Source organism: Ptychodera flava, chromosome 8 (genome assembly GCF_041260155.1).
Source record: "Ptychodera flava strain L36383 chromosome 8, AS_Pfla_20210202, whole genome shotgun sequence".
NCBI lineage: Eukaryota > Metazoa > Hemichordata > Enteropneusta > Ptychoderidae > Ptychodera > Ptychodera flava.
The window spans coordinates 20,694,102-20,714,879 of NC_091935.1; the positions used below are offsets into that span (position 1 = coordinate 20,694,102).

A 20,778-nucleotide genomic window follows, 5' to 3' on the forward strand; every position below is an offset into this window, starting at 1 on the left:
AACAAAACTACAAAAAGGGGAAGAACACGCCATAGCCATTGAGATACTGAGTGTTTTCATAAGACATCCATGTCCGGCTAAAATTAACGCTTTAACATGTATTCCACCACCTTTGATTCAGGAGAAATGTACACAAGTACGGAATTTCTCAAAATACCAAACGACGTACAGCGGTCAACACAAATGGCGTTTATTTGGGCTCCACAAACAGTGAAACACTGCAGTCTTTAAGTTGTCGACAGAGTCGCCATGTGTGCATATGATGTACTGCTATCATATATACATGTACGTCATATCATTGGCTGAAAGTGTCTCTTATAAGCGACGATATCATCGGATGTACATTGCTTGGCCTAATTACATACGTACATGTTCGTGTATATGCCACAATACGGAAAACAGTAAGACAACAAGTGGTCAGCAATCACTTTAACAGGTAAAATTAGCCTTTTCTGATTGAAATAAAGCTTTGGTTGTTTTAAATAAAATAAATGACAGGAAAATGGTATAAAATAGTTGTTTGAAAATAATCATTTCATGCGTCCGAGGAAAACTATTATAATTGAAAGACGTCGCAGATTTATGAGGTTAAAATTTGGGAAAAGTTACCCATATTTATTTACATGAGTGAGCATCGTTCAAAAAAGAAAGAGAAAGACTTCGCAGATCCATACTAAACATTTTTAAAGACAAGGTTGACCAAAACATAATTCAAAATATACAAAAACCATTAATATTGTGTCGTTCATCATGATAATTTTTATGATGTTATTTTCTACCACATTATTCGGGTAAAACATAAAACACTACCGGGTCATGTAAAATCGACACATTTTTCTTCAACACAAGTCTGTAGTATTTTGAGTAGCCAATCACAGGACTTGAAGGGGTCACTAAAATTGTTAGTCTGGTGTGATAACGCAAACTACATTTAAACTGCATATTTTGATTATGAATGGCTCAAAATTGAGTGTGTTTCATGTTTGAATAACTTCAAGTTGACTCTCATATTTTTCATTAGTGGTCAACAGACACTTCTCTCTATAGTTAAAACTCGTTAGTTGAGGGTCTTATACGAGCACGGTCCCTCCCCAAAACAACGCCGACCTAACCAAGCCGATACTCAAGGTTGTTCATATGGGACTGCCTGCTGTTTAGCTAACGGATGTACTGGCTAGATTTGCATATGGATGCACGCCTTTTAGATGAGATGACCTGGAATGGATGTAGGTCACCTAATGGTTTACTTTGGTCAACTTTGTTGAGTACACAAAGTTGTGACTTTTAAGGGTTCCCCCTTACTGTCTCTTAAATTATCAGCCACATTTGTTTAAGGTTGCACGCTACATAAGGTGATCTAGAGTTGACCTGTAAACAAATCTTGCAGTTCCTCTTTTTACTCCATTACTCCACCTGTATGACTGAGTCGACGGAAGTTTACTTTGTTCTTTTATTATCGAACGGAGTACTAACAGTTCAAATTTTGATTATTGAAATAAGATAAGCATTTGGTAGACTCAGGGACGGAACTAAATTACCTTAAATAAAGTCTAATATAAGCAATGTGACAATCTCTCGACAGATGCATAATGACAATGTAGGTTGTTACTTGTAGGAGGAAATGTAAACGGTAACAATACACATTCAGCGACTTTTTCCTTGGGATTTAGTATATTGAATGATCAGTTTGTGTCATAGGAAGGGTAATCGCTAAGGGCAATGCAATACTTACACCTGATACTATTAGCAAGTGTACGCGTAGCTAACGGCCAGCTTAAATTTTCTCACAAATGCCCATTCTATATCGCACTCAGTGTGGTGAGGGTTAGCACGATCACTGCTCGGAATTTCTCCACTTCACACTACCTGACCGTTGATTTTGAATCGTGATCGTAACGTTCGCCAATTTGAAAAGTGGTTTGATGAAATATAGATTGTTCTGTCGTTTCATCTTGCACTTTGTAATGTTCACCAAAATCCATATTCGTATTCGAATCATTAGATGCCATAGTTGTTTCCAATTTTAACATTTAACAAAAGTAGCAGTCTGCTTTAGCAAGGAAGTCGCCGTTCTACTGTCACCTGTAATGCTTTTATGGTGAAATACAGCATAAACAGTAGCTGGTTCAGATAACCTGCCAGACTAATTTTCCTAATTGTATTTCGCCAAAACAACGATAAGTAGTCACTACAGTTTCTTGTTGTTGGCATCATTATTCGTTCATAAGTCATCAGAGGAAATGGAACGTTGGATTTCCATCTTGCAATAAGTGTTTTGTTTGCTGGTAAACACGATAAGGTGTACCTTGTCGTGAAAAGCTTAGCAAACATTTTCTTATGTGTAAAAAATTGTTGACTAGACCAATAGCAGAAGCCTAATCCTAATTCACTACAACAATCGCCGTGACGTGCAGTATTAGAGCCTCGTCCAAGACTAAATATGTTACACCAAGGTTCTCGCAATTATCCATGATGACGGGGCATTGAATGCGACATATTTCAAGTTAATCTAGGTATACAAATGAACACATATTAAATTGTCAGCCTATCCACAGCGACACCCAATGCAAATATACGTCTCAATAAAATACAAAAACTGTGGATTCTATTAAGACAACAATAAAGATTGATTATTGTAGTAATAATGTTGTTTTCTACAGTAGCCAATTATCGCTGACTAATGAATAGTGTATTTAACGAGCGTGTTTTGAGCAGCTGAGAAATAATGAATAAACATGACAATGCTATCAATGAGAAACAAAAAATTACGATCGTAAGTTAAACAAACACTGATATAGACCTAGACAGACACGGAGAAATGGCAGAGACCTCATCTTGGCTAAAGTTTATGAGCTTGTCCTTCAAGAAATAAAACTACATTGAGTTGCAACGAACAGGACTAGCATATCTGTAAGCCTCTACAAAGATTCACGGTGTCTGAAAGCAAAGCCAAGCTGTGTATCCCCAAGACGAGGCGAAAAGTCACGACAGGGAACGAAATAGACATTTCAACAAACCATTTTGATATGGACGTACACCAATGATCCGTTTGGAGGTTTATAGGGGGTTGTAGAAATTGTGGGAAACAAATAACGTCTAAAAGATAGAATTACACCAATTTTATCATGATTTTAGAATAACATTAACTCAGCCTGCACGTGACCGACATTTGCTGTAAGATGATAATATACATGTACCATACGGTATCACGAAGAATGGTTTGACTAAAAAAGCTGCCTTGCAGCTGCAAACATTCCACTTCCAATTCTTTTCCACCCTGGGCGAAACCGTTTCCATATTATTTTCGACACTTGTTACACATTGACTTCCATGATCATTTACATACCTATTTGTTGTGCCTCGAACACTAGTAAGAACAAGAAAACGAAGTCTAGCGATCTTCTCTTGACGTACGTGAGCATCACATACATGGTGTGCAGGCAAGCGCTCTTCTGAACAATTGACGAACCTTGTCCTTCGAATAGAGGAAGTTTGAGGATAGACCGATTGAAATTTCGATAACGTAAAGTAAATATCAGTATCTCAAAAACGAGTACAGTTATATTTGAAATAAGCCGCGTTATCAGAGTTGACTATATTACTGTCGCACGTATCTTATCTCTATATATACAAGGGAAGACCCTGAAGTGATAAATAATGAATTCTGACGGGCCAGTATACTTCTATCAGCTACAACGTCATGATATACGATGGGTTGTCTTAATTTTTGATCGGATATATTAGTTGAGGTAGCAGATTCCAGCGGTAATATCACATCTTACGGGTGATAATAATGGCAATTTACATCTAAGTCTTCGAATAGCCACCTACTCAAAGTTTTGTCGACGAGCACTGCCTTATTCTAAACTATGCGTTTCTTTTCTTCTCTTGCCTAATGGTCTAAAATCAGGTCTTTGCCTGTCTGCAGTGCTATTAGTAGCCCGTGTCTCTTACTAGACGACATCAATCTTGTGTAAACACACAGTATAAAAATTGATAGTTGGATTAGTCAACGACAAAATACGTTTTGCTAGGTATAAGATTTAATCACATCAAACTTATTTCCATTTCTCTAAACTCTTTCCATCACATAAAACGAATTCGGAGTGTTTTTTCCCCACTTGTACATTATAAAAGGATTTGCGTCTTTAACAAATGACTTTTTTCTTTCTTTGAACTGTACTTATAATGTAACCAATGCCCAGATTTATATTTATTCAACAGTCACTACCTTTCTTACCTTTTCTGCTCTTTTTGTCGTACATCAACTAACGTCAAGCAAACTAGTCCTACACAAGCAGATAAATACTTAGGACACCATAAACCAAGCAACTTTGGTCGTCAATATTGATTTATTTGCTTCCTCAAAGAAAACCAAGACAGAGTAGTCAAACTATACAAGGGGAACTATCACCAAGTTTATCAACTTGCAAGAGATGCAGTGAACAATTCAAGGCGGTTAGCGGCTCTAGTTGTGATTGTCTCTTCAAGACGAAATCTGTCTTTACTCAAAGACACTCATCAGTTAGCAAGATCATGGTATAGCCTATTTTACGTCAAACATTATTAGCATAATGAGCAGTATCTAGGATCCATATAATTTAGCTACTCTTTATAGACACCGGGGTTTTGGCCTTTTTTGTTCTACTGTACTGTTTTGCCAATGTAATCCTTCGGTCACACGGTGCCCACTTAAATCTTACTTTGATATCATCTTTGATATCGTCTGGTACTGAATTTCTGTTACACAGATGATAATCTGCGGCTAGAATACTAAGTACAACAGCGTCGACATCTAAGTTCCATTCTGTAGTATTTCGCGTCGAACTTACCAAGTTGATATATTATCATGAACGATTAATCATACTTTTGTAATTACTGCAGTTGCTGTAGTTTCGTCCAAGGGGAGTAAACAGCTATCAATAATAGAAAAGTATCTGAAAATGTGCAGCACGAATTATGCATAACGATCAGCTAAACAAATTTCCCCGGTTCTGTTTTGAAAGCCGAGAACCATTTATCGTCCCTCTAATGAAATCATACGTAATTGAAGCAATATATGTGCTTATAGATGTGAATTGAACAGTAAGACAATTAGGAGTTGAGTTGAAATAACAAAGTCGCTCTTTTGTGAGCATTATTAATGAATTTTGTTCGATATGAAAAGAAGTATGGGTTTTCTGACTTGTTTAAAAATTCTGAAATACTGGTCAATCGTACAAAATCTAAATTCTGCTAGCAGCCAAACAAGATTAAACATTCATTGAATTTTGTTACTGTCTATGAAAAAACAAGTTCCGTGCACAAATGTCAATAAGCATGGATAAACATACACTGTTACATAGAATTTGGTCCTCATGCAAGCTTTTGTAATGCAATTCTAATTGCAGCTCCTTTCACATAGCTCAGGATCGCAGCTTCTCCTTACATTTTGGCAATATTTATTTGGCATAGGAGAACAATTCGGAATAGGAATAAATCCGTATTGCCCAGAGGTAAGGAGTAAATTTCTACACTCTTGCGGTTGTCTAGAGTGATCATTTTGTACCATGAGTGACTTTATGCACATATTCCATGTTTCCTTGACATCAGAGCAGGTATAACAGAGTGATTTGATCCCTTTAGCATCACACACTTTAGTAGAAGTTTTAGAAAACGGCAATGTCTGCCAAATGAAGAAATCCACAAAGACCACGATTGGGACTTAAATTCGGGATAATTGGATCCCCGTATTTTCCAAATTTCTCAAATGTGTTAGATGCCCTATAGCTAATTGTTGCAATATTACAAATTACACATAAAACAAGAGTATAATTAAAAAAAAAAGCAGATAAGCCTAGATTTGCAGCAGAAACAAACATACTTCACCCTCCATTTATCCCCAAATTAGTTCCAATCGTGTTAAAGATACTCAATCGTTGTGTCGCTCGCGTGACATGATTGTAAGATTCATTGTTTGTTTTATGAGAGACCAAATGTGTGAGGAAGACGCAATTTTTAATGATGCGTGTTGTTGCTTTCCTGATATTACCAACGAGTAAAGTCCAGCAACCAACCTTCCGACATTCGTCGACCATTTTTCAACTATTGTCCGACATAAAAGACCATCCCCTTAAAGGAACAGAGAAGAGATAACGTTAAACAAATAACGAAAAGATGTGTATTACCGGAAACATCTCATGCACCCCCGTCTATCTGTTCGTTTGTCTCCCTGCTTTTCGATCGATCTATTGCTCGCCTACGCGCCAGCTTTGTTGCTCACCTCAGTTTGTCACTTTCCCACCTGCATGACTGTCTTTGATTCACCCTGATGTTGTTCATAATTTTATAATAGACTACTCTAGTATGGGCCCCAGCTGTAAAACCGTATCAGGGAACAATAAGAAATTCAATAAGAAACAATAAGAAATTCCTATGCGTACTATTATAGTGTATAATTTGATGAATGTATCACTAGATAGTTGTATTGATGTATCGATGGATTGTGTGCAAAAGACAGAGACGTGCAAAGCTTACATTCTGAAAGACATTGCTTACTGTGTTTGCAAAAAGGCCGTTGGAAATTTTAGATTAGAGATTCACGTCAATATTACCTTACCTTGTTAGATTTTTCAAATCTTAATATGTTATTCACAAGACCAGAAGCCGGTGTTCTTTCATCCGGGTTATTATTCCAGCAGTGTCTCATCAAACCATAAATTTCGTCGGTGCAGTGGCGAGGCTTTGACATCCGATGACCCATGGTTAATTTTCGAGCGAAGAAGGCGGGTTCAAGTGATTGGAATTCGGGATATGGAGTGTCACCTGTGCAAGTGTTGAGTGTTCGACATCAAATCAGGTCCAATAATCGTTATCATTCAAGGTAAACTATGAAATTTAAAAGGTCCAAGGAACATATAGATGATGACAAATTTAAAGGCAATGGGACCATCTTGAACCACGAAATAGTGGTGGTACCAGGTGTCCGGAATGGGTAAGCGTACCCTGCCAGCTAGCCGCACCTGTGCAAGTGTTGAACGACATAAAGAACATGCTTGCTGTGTTAATACCATGGTCTATTATCACTCGTGACTTTTGCAATCTTCAAGCGAACTTTTGAGTAAAACACAATTGGAACTAATTTGGGATAATTGGATGGTAACGTAATGCCAGTTTAATCTACAAATATAATCTCATCTGCTTTTCTTTTACAGTACACACTTGTTTTTTATGAGCGATATGCAAAATTGCAACATTCAGCTATACGGCACCTAGCATTTTTGAGAAATTTGAAAAATATGAAAATCCAATTATCCCACATTAGGTCTAATGGTGTTGTAAATATATGTAAAATAAAGGTGACTACAACACAATTCATTCAGATCAAATTGCCCACGTTAAACTATGCCATAGCGAGATATATAGAAGAGCCCATGAAATGGTCTGACACTCAAACAATTAAGATCTCTCCTAGTTCCCCTGGACGCGATATGTTAAATTCAGCGGCCATTTATTACACGTGTTCGCTAGATTAAAGAATTAAAGTAAAATTGTGAAATTGTGAAAGAGACATGTCTCTTTAGGCTGCTACTCCTACTTTTAATATTCATGGGACCAATTGTCACCAGCTTTGCTATACTTGGTGCTAGGCCATGCAGGAAAAAATATGATCTGAAGTGTCATCAATGAATAGCACATTTCGCCGGCTAAGTAAAATTTTTAGTCAAGTATAGTATCGTGAATATTCCCAACACGCATTTAAAGAAGGGTAAAAGCACATCATTGACACTTTTATGTCGTAAGGGGGGTTGGGTTTATTTTTGTCAAAAGGGTAGTTTTTTATTTTATTAACCATCCAACAGGCGAGCCAAATTACAGGATGATGTACCCATAACCCACTACCCAATGAAGTGATGAGGAGTGAAATCCCTTGCTCAGGGCACAATACCGTGCTGGAGTCCTGAACTCGCCATACTCTGACAGTGGGTCAGTTGCTCTTCACCTACCGGGTCTCGACCTCACCATCCTCTGATAATGAATCTGGTACCCTGGCCACAGCCCCACGATGCCTCTATGTGGGGAAGTGGTCGGACTCAAACTGTCGAGTCACTATTACACAGTTTTGAAAGTATAATCATGGAGGTAGCAGAGATATATAATGTCAATGACACATTACCCCCATTTTATCTGAATGACGCGCTACATTCCAAAACTATACAAGTGAGAAAAATTGGCACACAAAATTAAGTTAAGTTGCCCCGTTAAGTAAGCAAACGGTATGAAAGTGAACTCTCTTCAGAGAAGATATTTACAACTAAGAACATTTGCATCGAAATTTTACAAAAACACATTTCCTCATAATTTGGATACACGTGAAAGAGCTATAAAATTATTCATTTCCAAGAAAATATGTGCGATGAAATATACAAAAAAATGCGACAATACTTTTCTGCTGCTAACATTGTTTATCCATTCAACGTTACTGATAAAACTCAGTCTAAGCAAACCTTGAACACACTAATGGCCTGTAAACTCAATTGCGAATCTTTACAAAAAATCTATGAATATAATGTGAATCTATACGTCAATTTGAGGACTAGATGGAAAACCTTGAAATTGATTGCATTTGATAATGCACTTATTTTTGTAACACTTCGTAAGAAATTTACTTTATAAAATACAATGACAAATTTCGTTAACATTTGAAGATCCTCCTTAGACCTTGAACAGAATTTGTAATTTTTGAACAAATATTTTGATTATTGGGCTAAACATATACTCGATAGATAGATAAACATACATACATACATACATACATACATACATACATACATACATACATACATACATACATACATACATACATACATACATACATACATACATACATACATACATACATACATACATACATACATACATACATACATACATACATACATACATACATACATACATACATACATACATACATACATACATACATACATACATACATACATACATACATACATACAAATAAAGTATACAGATGTCCCCAATAGGGTTCGAACCCACAACATACGACATCAGTCGCCTAGCGGAGAGGCAACAGAGAAAACCGCTTGGCTAAATCCCTCTCTCAAAAAGAGTTGTTCAATGGCCGGCTAAGTTGTTACATTTTTCTGACTGAGACCGATCTACTCACGTTGTAGAGTTCGTGAAGCACTCACGCACGTACGCTTACTATCACACATCGCACACACAAACTTTATCGAAGCGAAGCAATGAATACATCTCTTTAACTGGGCGAACGATAAGCCTCGGGGACAATTCTGTCCACCAGCAGAGCTATAAACCCAGGGTAGAAAATACGGCTAGTTTTTAATCGGGTTTTACTAACAACATACGGCATCAGTCGCCTAGCGGAGAGGCCACAGAGAGAACCGCTCGGCTAAATCCCCACTCTCAAAAAGATAGGTTCAATAACCGAGCTTAGTTGTTACAATTTTTCTGACTGTGACCCCTCCACATGCTGTAGAGTTCCTGAAGCGCTTACGTCGAAGTTATGTATAGTACAGAAACAAAAAGTCAAGAATGTACAGGATTTGTCTTCCATACCTCGTGTGGCCATCTCCCATAGCAATACTCCATATGACCAGCTGTGCGGAAAGACCAAGAACAGTTCATGAGAAAAAAAAACAAAAAAACATTTTTTAAACCTTGCGAAAATCTTTGTTCGTGCATACCACATTAGTCAAACCATTTTATCCCCATTATTACAAGAGGCAATAACAGATTTTAATCACCTATACCACCTTAGAGTGCTATACAACATCTTTATAGGATTCACTAATTAGCGGATAAAGTGCTGTCAATGATTGACCTGCCTGTTCCTTGTACTTGACTCTTTCTAAATTTCTAGAAATAAAACCGTTCGAAAATTAACTTTTCCTTTATATGAACTAAGTCGTAGTCAACTCAACACCTACTAAGCGACAAACTCGTCCTTTTTCAAATAAGTTCGTGTAGAATAATCCATAATTTGAGCTCACGTATCATGTGTATTCATATAACACGCAAAGCTGTTTTTAAATTCTGATGTGTACAATAAATCGTGGCATCGAACCTTTAATTTTCATGTTTGAAGGCCGGGTGAGGGGTTAGAGATAAAACGACTGACAATTTAGCATGTTTAAGTGAGTAGAACAACAGATACAGTTGCTAACATGAAACAAATGTAACAGAAATAATTTGAAAAGTAGAGACTATGCAAATCTAATGCACACATCTGCAGACTTACATGTCAGATTCATGGGAATACACTCCAGCCGAAAGTGCTTCAGGAGCCATCCAGCGGACAGGTACAAGCATTCCTCCATGTATAAAATATGAGACAAACGGTAATCATCGCTACAACGAAAAGGCAGCGATGACATAATGAATGCCAGTAATACTGTGACTTGATATGCCGATTTATGGCATCATGTTAGCTACATTTTTACCAAAATCGTTTAACGGCAAACTTCCTAACTGAGACTGGCCTTATAAATTGACCTCTTTCTTTGCAAAGTGATGCAAGAACGGAAATGTGGTGAATATGGTGTAAGAGAGATGCTGTTGGTATGGATACGGAGGCCTGTCAATAATCACAGCAATTGTGCTGAAATGTTTCCAGTATTTCCAAGTGGTTACACAAAGAATCTTTCGATGTTTGATAACTATCAATATTACGTTATCTTCACAAAGACAAGATATAGGTTTCATATTTTTGCCATGTGATATGATTTGAAAATGCTTGTTTTTGTGAATATCCCCGATTTCGTTAGTAATAGTCATACAAAACAGTAACATATGTGTTCGGAGAATTAGATTGGATATACCGTTGGGTGTCTTTGGTATTGTCCTTTTTGGTAAACATCTCTTGACAGACCAAAATCCGCTATTTTGGCGACGTCGTCAAATGAGATTAAAATGTTCCGAGCTGCGATATCACGGTGGACAACCTAAAAACAAAATTTTAACACATAAAAACCTGAATCATATACATGAAAGAGAACTACATTGTTTATATCAATCTCTATCATTTTGCGTAACCGTTGAAAATTTCTCGAACACTGAAATCGACAGTATGCTTTCACATGGAAGACTCACAAAAAATTCATACAAGTTGTGTCGATCTGAAGGGTTAGTTTCACCCTAAACAAAATAGATGCTTCCAATCATGAATTTCTGTCCAGAATTTCGTTTCGCTTGTTAAAGTCTACTGATCGAAGAAGATGGTTGCACTTCTCTTTGAATCAAATTTTGGGTTTGTTATATGATGTGTCTCTGTTATTAATTGCATTAACCATAGGCCTAATATTATTCATCTGCGTTTTATCGCAAAGCCCTCCTTCAAGTATATAATTTCAGGCAGCGGTTACTTTATACATTATACGAAAGTGTTAGGATGTTCTATAAATTGAAAGCTTTAAAATATCAAAAATAAGTCTTCATCAGCTCTTATCATATACCTACATTCACGTGCCTTTGTAAAGCTATGGGAGGAAGCGCCCTCAGATCCGTGCATTTTTTTTACGTATCACGCCCCGGCCCGGTGCCCAAATATGGGCAATCGCGTGCAGTTCTGAACTACCTCGATTCTGGTTACTACGCGCGTTGCTATCCGCAAACGTTCCATTCTTATACAAAGCCAGCGCGAGATTAGATCAGCTCGCTCAGATCGTAGTTGCGCGCGGAGACAGTGGAGCTATGCCGGTGACATCGGCTTTTATTTCTTAAAATTCTAGTGAAATACTTTGTATAGTAAGTGCGTGCCTGTTTAGTATAAATTGCAAGAAACTGACATCTCGCTTTTGTCCTTCTTACACCTCGATTTCAACCTGGATCTCTGTTGGTCACGTAATAGTACGGATGTTGCTGTGCGCGTTCTAGAATTCTGCATGTAAACAAATGACGTCATTATGTATGTCAATCCGCGACGGGAAGCGGCCATCGTATTTATGAAAAACTGACACAAATGGCGATGAATTTTTGATATCGCACGCATTTTTATCTCCTAAACAATGTTGAATATTATGTAAACTACATATTTATCATTCCATAAGGTATATGATAAAACCTTTACGGCCCTGATACGGCTTTTGCGGCCCTTGGTCGTACGGCGTACGGGCCCTCGCACGCTCGGGCCCTTCCGCCGTACGACCTCGGGCCGCAAAAGCAAACAGATAAAAAGTCTCCTTTCTTTCTCGAAGCGATTAGTAGATTCGAAGAGCATCTGACTCACCTGTTGATGTTTTAGATATTCCATAGCTCTTGCTACGTGTAAAGCAAATGTTACGAGACTCCTGTCGAGCTGTTCAACAGTACCGTTGCTTCCCTCTGGCCATTCCTGTAGATAGTTCAGTAAATCTTGCCTCATCAGCTCAGTTACCGTGCAACAATAACCTGTAGGATTAGACGTACATGTGAATCAAAAAGATTTATTTCGCTGATCTCTTAATGCACACCATCCTATGACAGAAAATATTACTGGCTTGGAGTGTTAAGCAAATGGTAAACTTGGTGACTTTTTCCCTCTGGGAATTAATCCTAATAAGATTTGTTATTTCAAGGTGATACACTTTCGAAATTTTGATATCGTCATTTAGCAGATGGCAGTTGAAATGTATTTTTGAAATGAAGCATATTTTTTGTTTGTTAGTTTTGCCGTGTCAATTGCATTTTCGGAAAATGATATCCTACGGTTGCACTTTAATGACCTCAATCAACAGTTTTGTGATCACTTTCCCTGCTATTATGTATCTTGGGGTGGTGTGTGAGTGCATGGCACATGCGCTTCGAGGTAGAGCAACACGAAAGGAGTGGAATTTATAGGTAGAAAGACGATGATTCTAACTTTTGGTAATAAGTCGTTCCGAACGCAAGTGATGTAACGTCATGGAAGACTCATAGCAGAATGCATGACACACTAAATTTAAACACATCCCCCCTAAAAGAGTAAAACAACAAGAGCAACGACAAGAACAACAACAATAAAATCGAAACCGAGACACCGCATTTAACACGACAATATCTGGTATACACACTTACTTGGTTCAGAGATAACGCCGATTAGTTTGATAACATTTGCATGGTCTTGCAGCTTCTGAAGGAGTTGAATTTCTTGATCAAATGTCGGCCGATATTCGATGTCATCTGAAATAAGATGACTATGTTAATTGTCCCTCTCTTGATCTTCTCTTTTCAGTATACTTTCATTTCCCTCATATAGAGTACGTGGCCAATTTTTGTCACATCAGACAACGGAACATCAGAAAGTTAATATCGTTAATTTCAAATGGAAACGGAGGAAAGATATGTGAGAGAATCTGATATGTTTCGTAATTGATGATCCGTTATGTTCGTCTCTGATATCTCACACTGCTTGTGAACTATGTCGAAGTGTCCACTGCCATCTTATCTGCGCTATTGACGCCCACTTTAAGTAAACCTTGGTTCACCGACACGTAATCTGAAAGACAGAAACAACCTTAATGCCTGTGTTGTCACTATGTGAGATACTGCAACTTCTCTGATTGGAAAAATGTATCTGGTATGAAGGTATCATACTTTGAATATTGTGATAATGAAACGACATCTTTTCAAGATAGAGAGCTTCAGTAACAATGTTACCTGAACGTAACTCTTCTTACCTTTCAGTATTTTTACGGCTACAACCATAAAATCGTCTCTAGAAAGGGTCAATCTCGCCTTGTGTACATTTGAAAATGCCCCTTCACCGAGACGATCAAGAATTTCTAGTTGCTCCCTATGAAAATTCTTTATTCCTGGCTGTAAGTAAAAAGAAATCAAACGATTATAGGACATTTCTCTCCGTCCTGACATTGGACAGGCTACATAAAACTCATTCTTAGGCTACACACCGATGTTCTTTAAAATAATACTTACCAATGGTGTCCTGCTCCTTTGTGCATCCTTGCTTTGGAGACGACAGTATCCATCCCACTTGGGTTTTGATTTCTTCATTCTTAATTTTACTATGGTTATAATACAGAAAACCACGAACACAGAGCAAATGGCTGCAATGATACCTATGATCTGACGACCAGTCTCGCCATTCCATTCTTCTGTAAGATTGTGCATATAATAAATGCATGCAGAAACCTTTAAAAGCATTTTCTCTCGCTCCTATTTTAATTATATTAATTATGTGTTTCAAATGTATGTAATAGTATGTAGCGTGTATGTATGTATGTATGTATGTATGTATGTATGTATGTATGTATGTATGTATGTATGTATGTATGTATGTATGTATGTATGTATGTATGTATGTATGTATGTATGTATGTATGTATGTATGTATGTATGTATGTATGTATGTATGTATGTATGTATGTATGTATGTATGTATGTATGTATGTATGTATGTATGTATGTATGTATGTATGTATGTATGTATGTGAGTGTGTATGTATGTATGTATGTATGTATGTATGTATGTATGTATGTATGTATGTATGTATGTATGTATGTATGTATGTATGTATGTATGTATGTATGTATGTATGTATGTATGTATGTATGTATGTATGTATGTATGTATGTGTGCGTGTGTGTGTGTGTATGTATGTATGTGTTCTGTTTGTTAGCATCCTAATGTTCACTGCCTATTGCCCTTTGTATGTGTGATCGAAGCATCTTACATGTTCAAGGTAAAGTTTCGCCATATATACCCACTTTAATCATAGAGATTGGTTTAAAATAAACTCACCTTTAATGGACACTATAAAAATACACACATCGGAGTTGTTCCAATTGTCAAATACAGATATGATGACTTTTGACCTTCCAACAGGAAATAGTTGTCCCGATTCATGTGTAGATATCATATTTGCTATTTCATCGTTGTCAGTAGCTGTTACCGGAGGCCAGGTCACATTCACCATATCCGAAGGACTCGATACAAATCTGGTAATGTCAGATGGGCAACCGTGGATGGATGGTGTTTCTGTGTCTGATTTAAAAACACAAAAAGAATAGTACTGAAGACATGCCAGTTGTCGATAACGTAAGATTACATTGTAGAATACATTTATACTCAATATTGTGCCAAACACATACGACTTTTGACCTTTCTTTAAAGAAGCCCGTTAATATATAAATTGGGCCATTACTTCTGATCAATTGTGAGTTCGTTGACTACTGAACGGGGGTGGGCCGACAAAATCCAGGGGGTCACGTCAAATTTGAAAACTGCAAAGGGGGGGGTCATGTATTTTTCAAACAGCTCAGAGGGGGGTCACTTAATTTGTATAAATATCCGTTCCGTCAAAAAGCAGTTTCAGTGTTTAGAAATATTCTGGGAGATAAACATGATTCGTTGCATGATTTCATTCTCTGAAGTTATTCACCTGTAAATCTGAACAAAAGTATAATTATCTGTCACATAAACATCTTGACTTGACCACTCCGAGGCTTGTCTTATTGTAAATCAAGCTCACTGCCCTGAGGGCGATGAACAATTCCTATTACTTACATATTAGAGATATAGCAAGTTTTTTCAGGGAAATCATTTAACAGTTACCTGTACTGAGACTACAAGTACCATGAAAAGTTAAATAATACTTTTAAGTGAAATTTCAATATCATAATTGTTGTCCACATCTGAACTTTTAAATACCCTATTTGAATCAAGTACATTTGTATCAATTATCAAACAACTATAAAAGCACAAATTAATTTAGTTTAGCATTGTTAAAAAAATTATTCTTAGTTTTCTCATAGACTCCAGTGTATAGTGAATCAGCATTTCCGTGAAATTCCAAAATCTAATTTCTTGCACACATATCAACCTTTAACCATCCTAGGCTAACTAAGTACTTAAAAATGAATTATCAAATGTCTATAAATACACAGATTTTGATAGTTGTGTATTGGAAAAAAAATCATTCATTTTCCTCATAGACTCCCATGTACAGTGAATCTACATTTTGGTATAATTCCAAAATTCAATTTCTGGCGAACACATCCATTTGTTACCACCCTAATCTAATCAAGTACATTGATACCAATAATTGAGAGTACATAAATACATGGGTTTACTAAGTATTGGAAAAAAATTATTCATACTATCCTCGTAGACTCCCATGTATAGTGGATGAACATTTTCAGTGAAGTTCCATAATCAGATTTCTTGTACACATAATATGCAACTTTAACCATCATATTCTAATCAAGTAAAATTATGTTAATTATTGAACATCTGTATATGCACAAGTATGCCAAGTTTTTCATTGGAAAAAAATTATTCACAATTTTATCATTGACTCATCCCATGTATAGTGGATGAATATTTTTGGTGAAATTCTAAGGTCAAACTTTTCGTCCACATGCCAGTTGTAACAACCCTTTTTCATTTAAGTACATTTATGTAATTTATCAAATATCTATAAATGCACAGATATAGTTTTGCATTGAAAAAGTATTACATGAATTTATCATACATGTATGAGAAAATATATGTATACCATGTATGGTGAATCAACATTATCAACAGCTGATTTTCAATTAAATCCAAATATCAAAATTTTGTACACACACGCGGGCGCAAAAATATTGCGATCCACCAGTAATTTCTGTCCAACCCCTTTGAGGGGTAATTTCAAAATTATAGCAAGTCAGAAGGGGAAATCTGAGCATTAACACCTTTTGAGTTTTGTAAGGAAGGTCATTTGAAAAAATCTAAGCTCTTTTTGGGGGGATTCTATTGCTCCATACCCCCAAGGTGTTTTTGTTTGCAGGTCATGAAATTTTTGTCATCTTGAAAGTGTTTGCACGTGGTACGTGGTTCGATTACAACGCACAAAGATAAAGACAGAAGGCCGAATTCGCCTGAGAAGCATTTACTTGTTCAAAAAACGCGTGTCTATTTGGCTCCAAATACTTGCTAGAAACGATTCCGAACAATATCGAACATATCGAATGTTCACCAATAGGGTTTATGAACCGCCGTGTAACAATCATGCAATATTATATACCAGCTCGCACTTGCAAATCCAACGCTCTGATTGGTTCAGATACGAAAAGATTCGTTGTATTATCCATGATGTACCACGGTTAGAACATCTAAGATAGTACGCTGCTAGATAGCATTGTTAAAATATCGGGCGGCCGGAGAGCCTTTTACATTCGAATTCGTTCTTTCTTGCTTAGGGGAGGAACAAGTAGTGCAAATTAGGCATATGGCATACAAGTTGTAATGATTCATATTCTCATTCCGATATTTAAATCCAATTTAGTGAAACCGTAGTGTACTTAGAACAATTGCACAAGACGTCACCACAGGGCCAAACTTTTCCAAATTTAATTTACAGAAAAGAATATGCTTATTTTGCGCTACCGATCACATCAAAATATTACTACTGAAAGGCGGAACACCAAGCGTGCAGTGCAAAATAAACATGAATGACTTCATGCTTTTCAGTGAACACTGAGTCTCATTGTTTTCGTCTTCATGTCGCGGTCAAACCATGTGCAAACAATTTGAATGACTGGTTACTGCAACGGTTTCGAGGAAGTACATGGGGCACTACATAACGAGGCAGTGAACATTACAAAACGAGGCAAACACAGGGACATGAAGCAGCAAATAACAACCCATGAAGTGCATTTCATGGTAATGAGACCTAACAGAAAGGGTCCAGCCAATCAGTGAGCTGTATACCGACCTTGTAGGACCCAGAAAAACGGCCACTGTGACCGGTACATATATCTCGGACCTACCTTATGAAACAGGACGATTCCAAACCCTACCTCTATCACATATTCTTCCAGTCCAACCCTTCAAACATCGGCAACCTGTTGAGAGGGTACATGTAGAGGCATGCACACAGTTGCACTTCTTTGTGCAGTTGCTTCCCCACGTGTTCACGGGACAACCTGTAACACGAATAAAGCCTACAGTAAGCGAAAAGCTTAGAAATTTTCCTGTAATCCTGCGCACCACCAGTAATCCGAGGTATGAATGTCTGCGCGCATGCAATGAATGACACTACAACAAATGATTTGCTCCCTGGGAGGATATGTGCGTCCTCGAACTTCCGGTCCGCCGCTGTTCACTACAATTAGTTTTTCTATATTTTTACTTGATTACAAATACACTATATGATAATAATCAGGCTAAATTAAAATAATATCATATCATTTTTAAATAAGTACAAATCATATCGTATGAACTATCACGGTGAAAACCTAATGATATACCAGTGCTACAACAGTAGCAAAGCTGGGCAGTCCCGAAACATTGGTCAACACCAGGGTTTGAAAATAACAAATGCTTACAAAACATAGTGATTATTAACAGCATTAAGTCGACCGCGTCACGTCCATTATCATGACCGTTAAACGTCTGTCATCAAACTTGGTCTTTGGATCTAAAATTTTGCTCAAAGATGCTCGCTCTGAGCCGCTGCTTGGAATTCTGCTAACTCCTTATTGGGTGCTACTATTACGAAGAAATCACCTGGAACATATGTTCTTGTCATAGCATAGCATAGCATAGCATAGCATAGCATAGCATAGAATAGAATAGAATAGCATACCATACCATACCATACCATAGCACAGCATAGCATACCATAGCATAGCATAGCATATCATATTACATATTATAACACGCCACGTGCTCATTCCGTGTCGCGATTCGCCAGAATACGTCACGTGACGAGGAAATAGATTTGTCTAGTCCAACCGGATCGACAAAAGTGACGTCAGAGGGTATTTTTTGAAAAGCTATTTCCCTAGGGAAATAGTTTTGACCAAATTTGGAAAAGTGTCTGGTCACGTTATCGTAGTGTCGTCTGCAGCTTTGCAACAATGGCGGGTGACTGGAACGTTATGTGCGTCCGGGATAGGTGACGACACATTCTCTGAAACAGATTTTCTAACATTTTCTAACATTCCAACAGCTTAGGAACTTGAACAGCTCATCGACGGAAAAGATTAAAGTGCAACTAAGGATGTCGCTAGGTATGCTTAGAATATTTTTTGAAAGATAGTGGTACCACGTACAACTGAAACCGCTGTGAAAACATCGCCCAGTAAACTTGTCACAGGGGATTGTTGCGGTGCAAAATATCAAAACACATTAAAAACTATATAACAATACAGCATGAGCATGTGGTGTGTTATAAAACACCAATAGCCTGGTCTTTATTCGGGCTATAGCGCTCGTATATTAACCCTCGTGGTCGTGTGTTACCACATCGCTATACCCCTTGGCCTACGGCCTCGGGGAATAGTGATGTGTTTCTTGTAAGACACTGCCCCTCGGGGTAATAGACGTGCGCTATAACCCTCATGACCAGGCAATAGGTGTTTAATATCCATCGTATCACATCACATCACATCACATCACATCACATCACATCATATCATATCATATCATATCATATCATATCATATCATATCATAATTATAATCCCACCGCGTGCAGGTATACACACAATTTTCACAACCTGCGGTTTGTGTAAATTTTCGTGCATACATGACATTGTAACACCAACAGCGAAGATTGTTACTGAAATAATGATGTAGCCTTCGACAGGGTGCCGAAATGTAACGGAGCTTGTGACAAATTGTTTGACGATATGTCATAGAATGCTGTGTAATTTACAAGATGATATTACTCATTTAGAACTACATCATTAGCTACTATAAGCAGTGTGTACAAAAGTTAAGAAACAGGCATGCATATCGTTCAAGTTTCTCGAAATACTCGCATGTTCTTCTCGGCATAATTTTAGGATTAGCTTGTTCGTCAAATGTTGTCTTGTTGAGCAAATTGCTTACCTTCAATACTTATTTTCACGACATTTGAAGTAAACCTTTGGCCTTTCCCGTAACCAGCGGCCGAACATCTGTAGTTACCTGAATCCCCGTACGTTGCTTTCGATAATGCCAACATGCGTGTGCTGTGATAAGAGATCGTTATGGAAAATATATGAGACCAGAATTTCCAATTCTCGGACGAATTGTGAATAACAGTAATAGCTCGCGCAATATGCACAGACGGAGGCAGCCGCAAGCAGCTCGATGATACGCATGCGTCATTGTAGTACCATAAGTACATAATCACAACTGCAATCAAAATGCTTGTGAGTGCGTAATTGCCCGTCACGGCCCAAAATGGTACTTTTTAGTAAGATTTGCGATCGATAAAAATATAAAGTTAAAAATATGCTTTAAAAGTTGAAAATAAATTAACACACACACACACACACACACACACACACACACACATATATATATATATATATATATATATATATGTATATGTATGTATGTATATGTATATGTGTATATATTATATATACATATATACATATATATATATATATATATATATATATATATATATATATATTATATATATATATATATATATATATATATATATATATATATATATATATATATTATATAATATATATACACATATCCGTTTGGGATGCAAGATATTGAAACCGTCATGACTTTTGTCTAGGTTCACCGTCCTGCCAACAGTACACTCTACTCAACGCTTGCGAGCTGCCCTATGAGCACTCGTGAACTCATCCCTCCACAAATGGGCGCTTCGTTTCCCTGCTTTGCACAAGCGAACAAACGAACCAGACGTTAATATAGAGATTTTCCCCTATCAGTTCCTCTCCTTTTCTTTACGTTTTGACTGATCGGAGTAAATAAAGTAAATGATTATATAACCTAACAACCTTGCCTCTTGACTCTTTATTTATTTTACACCCCATTACAAGG

The 20,778-nt window shown here is 37.2% G+C and overlaps 1 protein-coding gene across 2 annotated transcripts in view; it reads right to left on the minus strand.

Moving 5' to 3' along the window:
* Positions 1-4,755: 4,755 nt before the first annotated feature.
* Positions 4,756-20,778, minus strand: part of LOC139138764 (uncharacterized) — a 31,878-nt gene continuing 15,855 nt past the window's right edge. Inside the window, exons 12-23 of one of the 2 annotated variants that reach the window (XM_070707285.1) lie at positions 19,816-19,937; positions 17,779-17,904; positions 14,738-14,980; positions 13,912-14,090; positions 13,656-13,794; positions 13,054-13,158; positions 12,248-12,408; positions 10,842-10,964; positions 10,262-10,371; positions 9,580-9,620; positions 6,599-6,804; positions 4,756-6,111 (exon numbers count right to left, since the gene is read on the minus strand). In XM_070707285.1, the coding sequence (XP_070563386.1) occupies positions 10,366-10,371; positions 10,842-10,964; positions 12,248-12,408; positions 13,054-13,158; positions 13,656-13,794; positions 13,912-14,090; positions 14,738-14,980; positions 17,779-17,904; positions 19,816-19,937 (1,204 nt within the window). In that variant the 3' untranslated portion in view covers positions 4,756-6,111; positions 6,599-6,804; positions 9,580-9,620; positions 10,262-10,365. Of the gene's footprint in view, positions 6,112-6,598; positions 6,805-9,579; positions 9,621-10,261; positions 10,372-10,841; positions 10,965-12,247; positions 12,409-13,053; positions 13,475-13,655; positions 13,795-13,911; positions 14,091-14,737; positions 14,981-17,778; positions 17,905-19,815; positions 19,938-20,778 lie in introns of those variants that run through there. The other variant, XM_070707286.1, reaches the window with a different exon arrangement.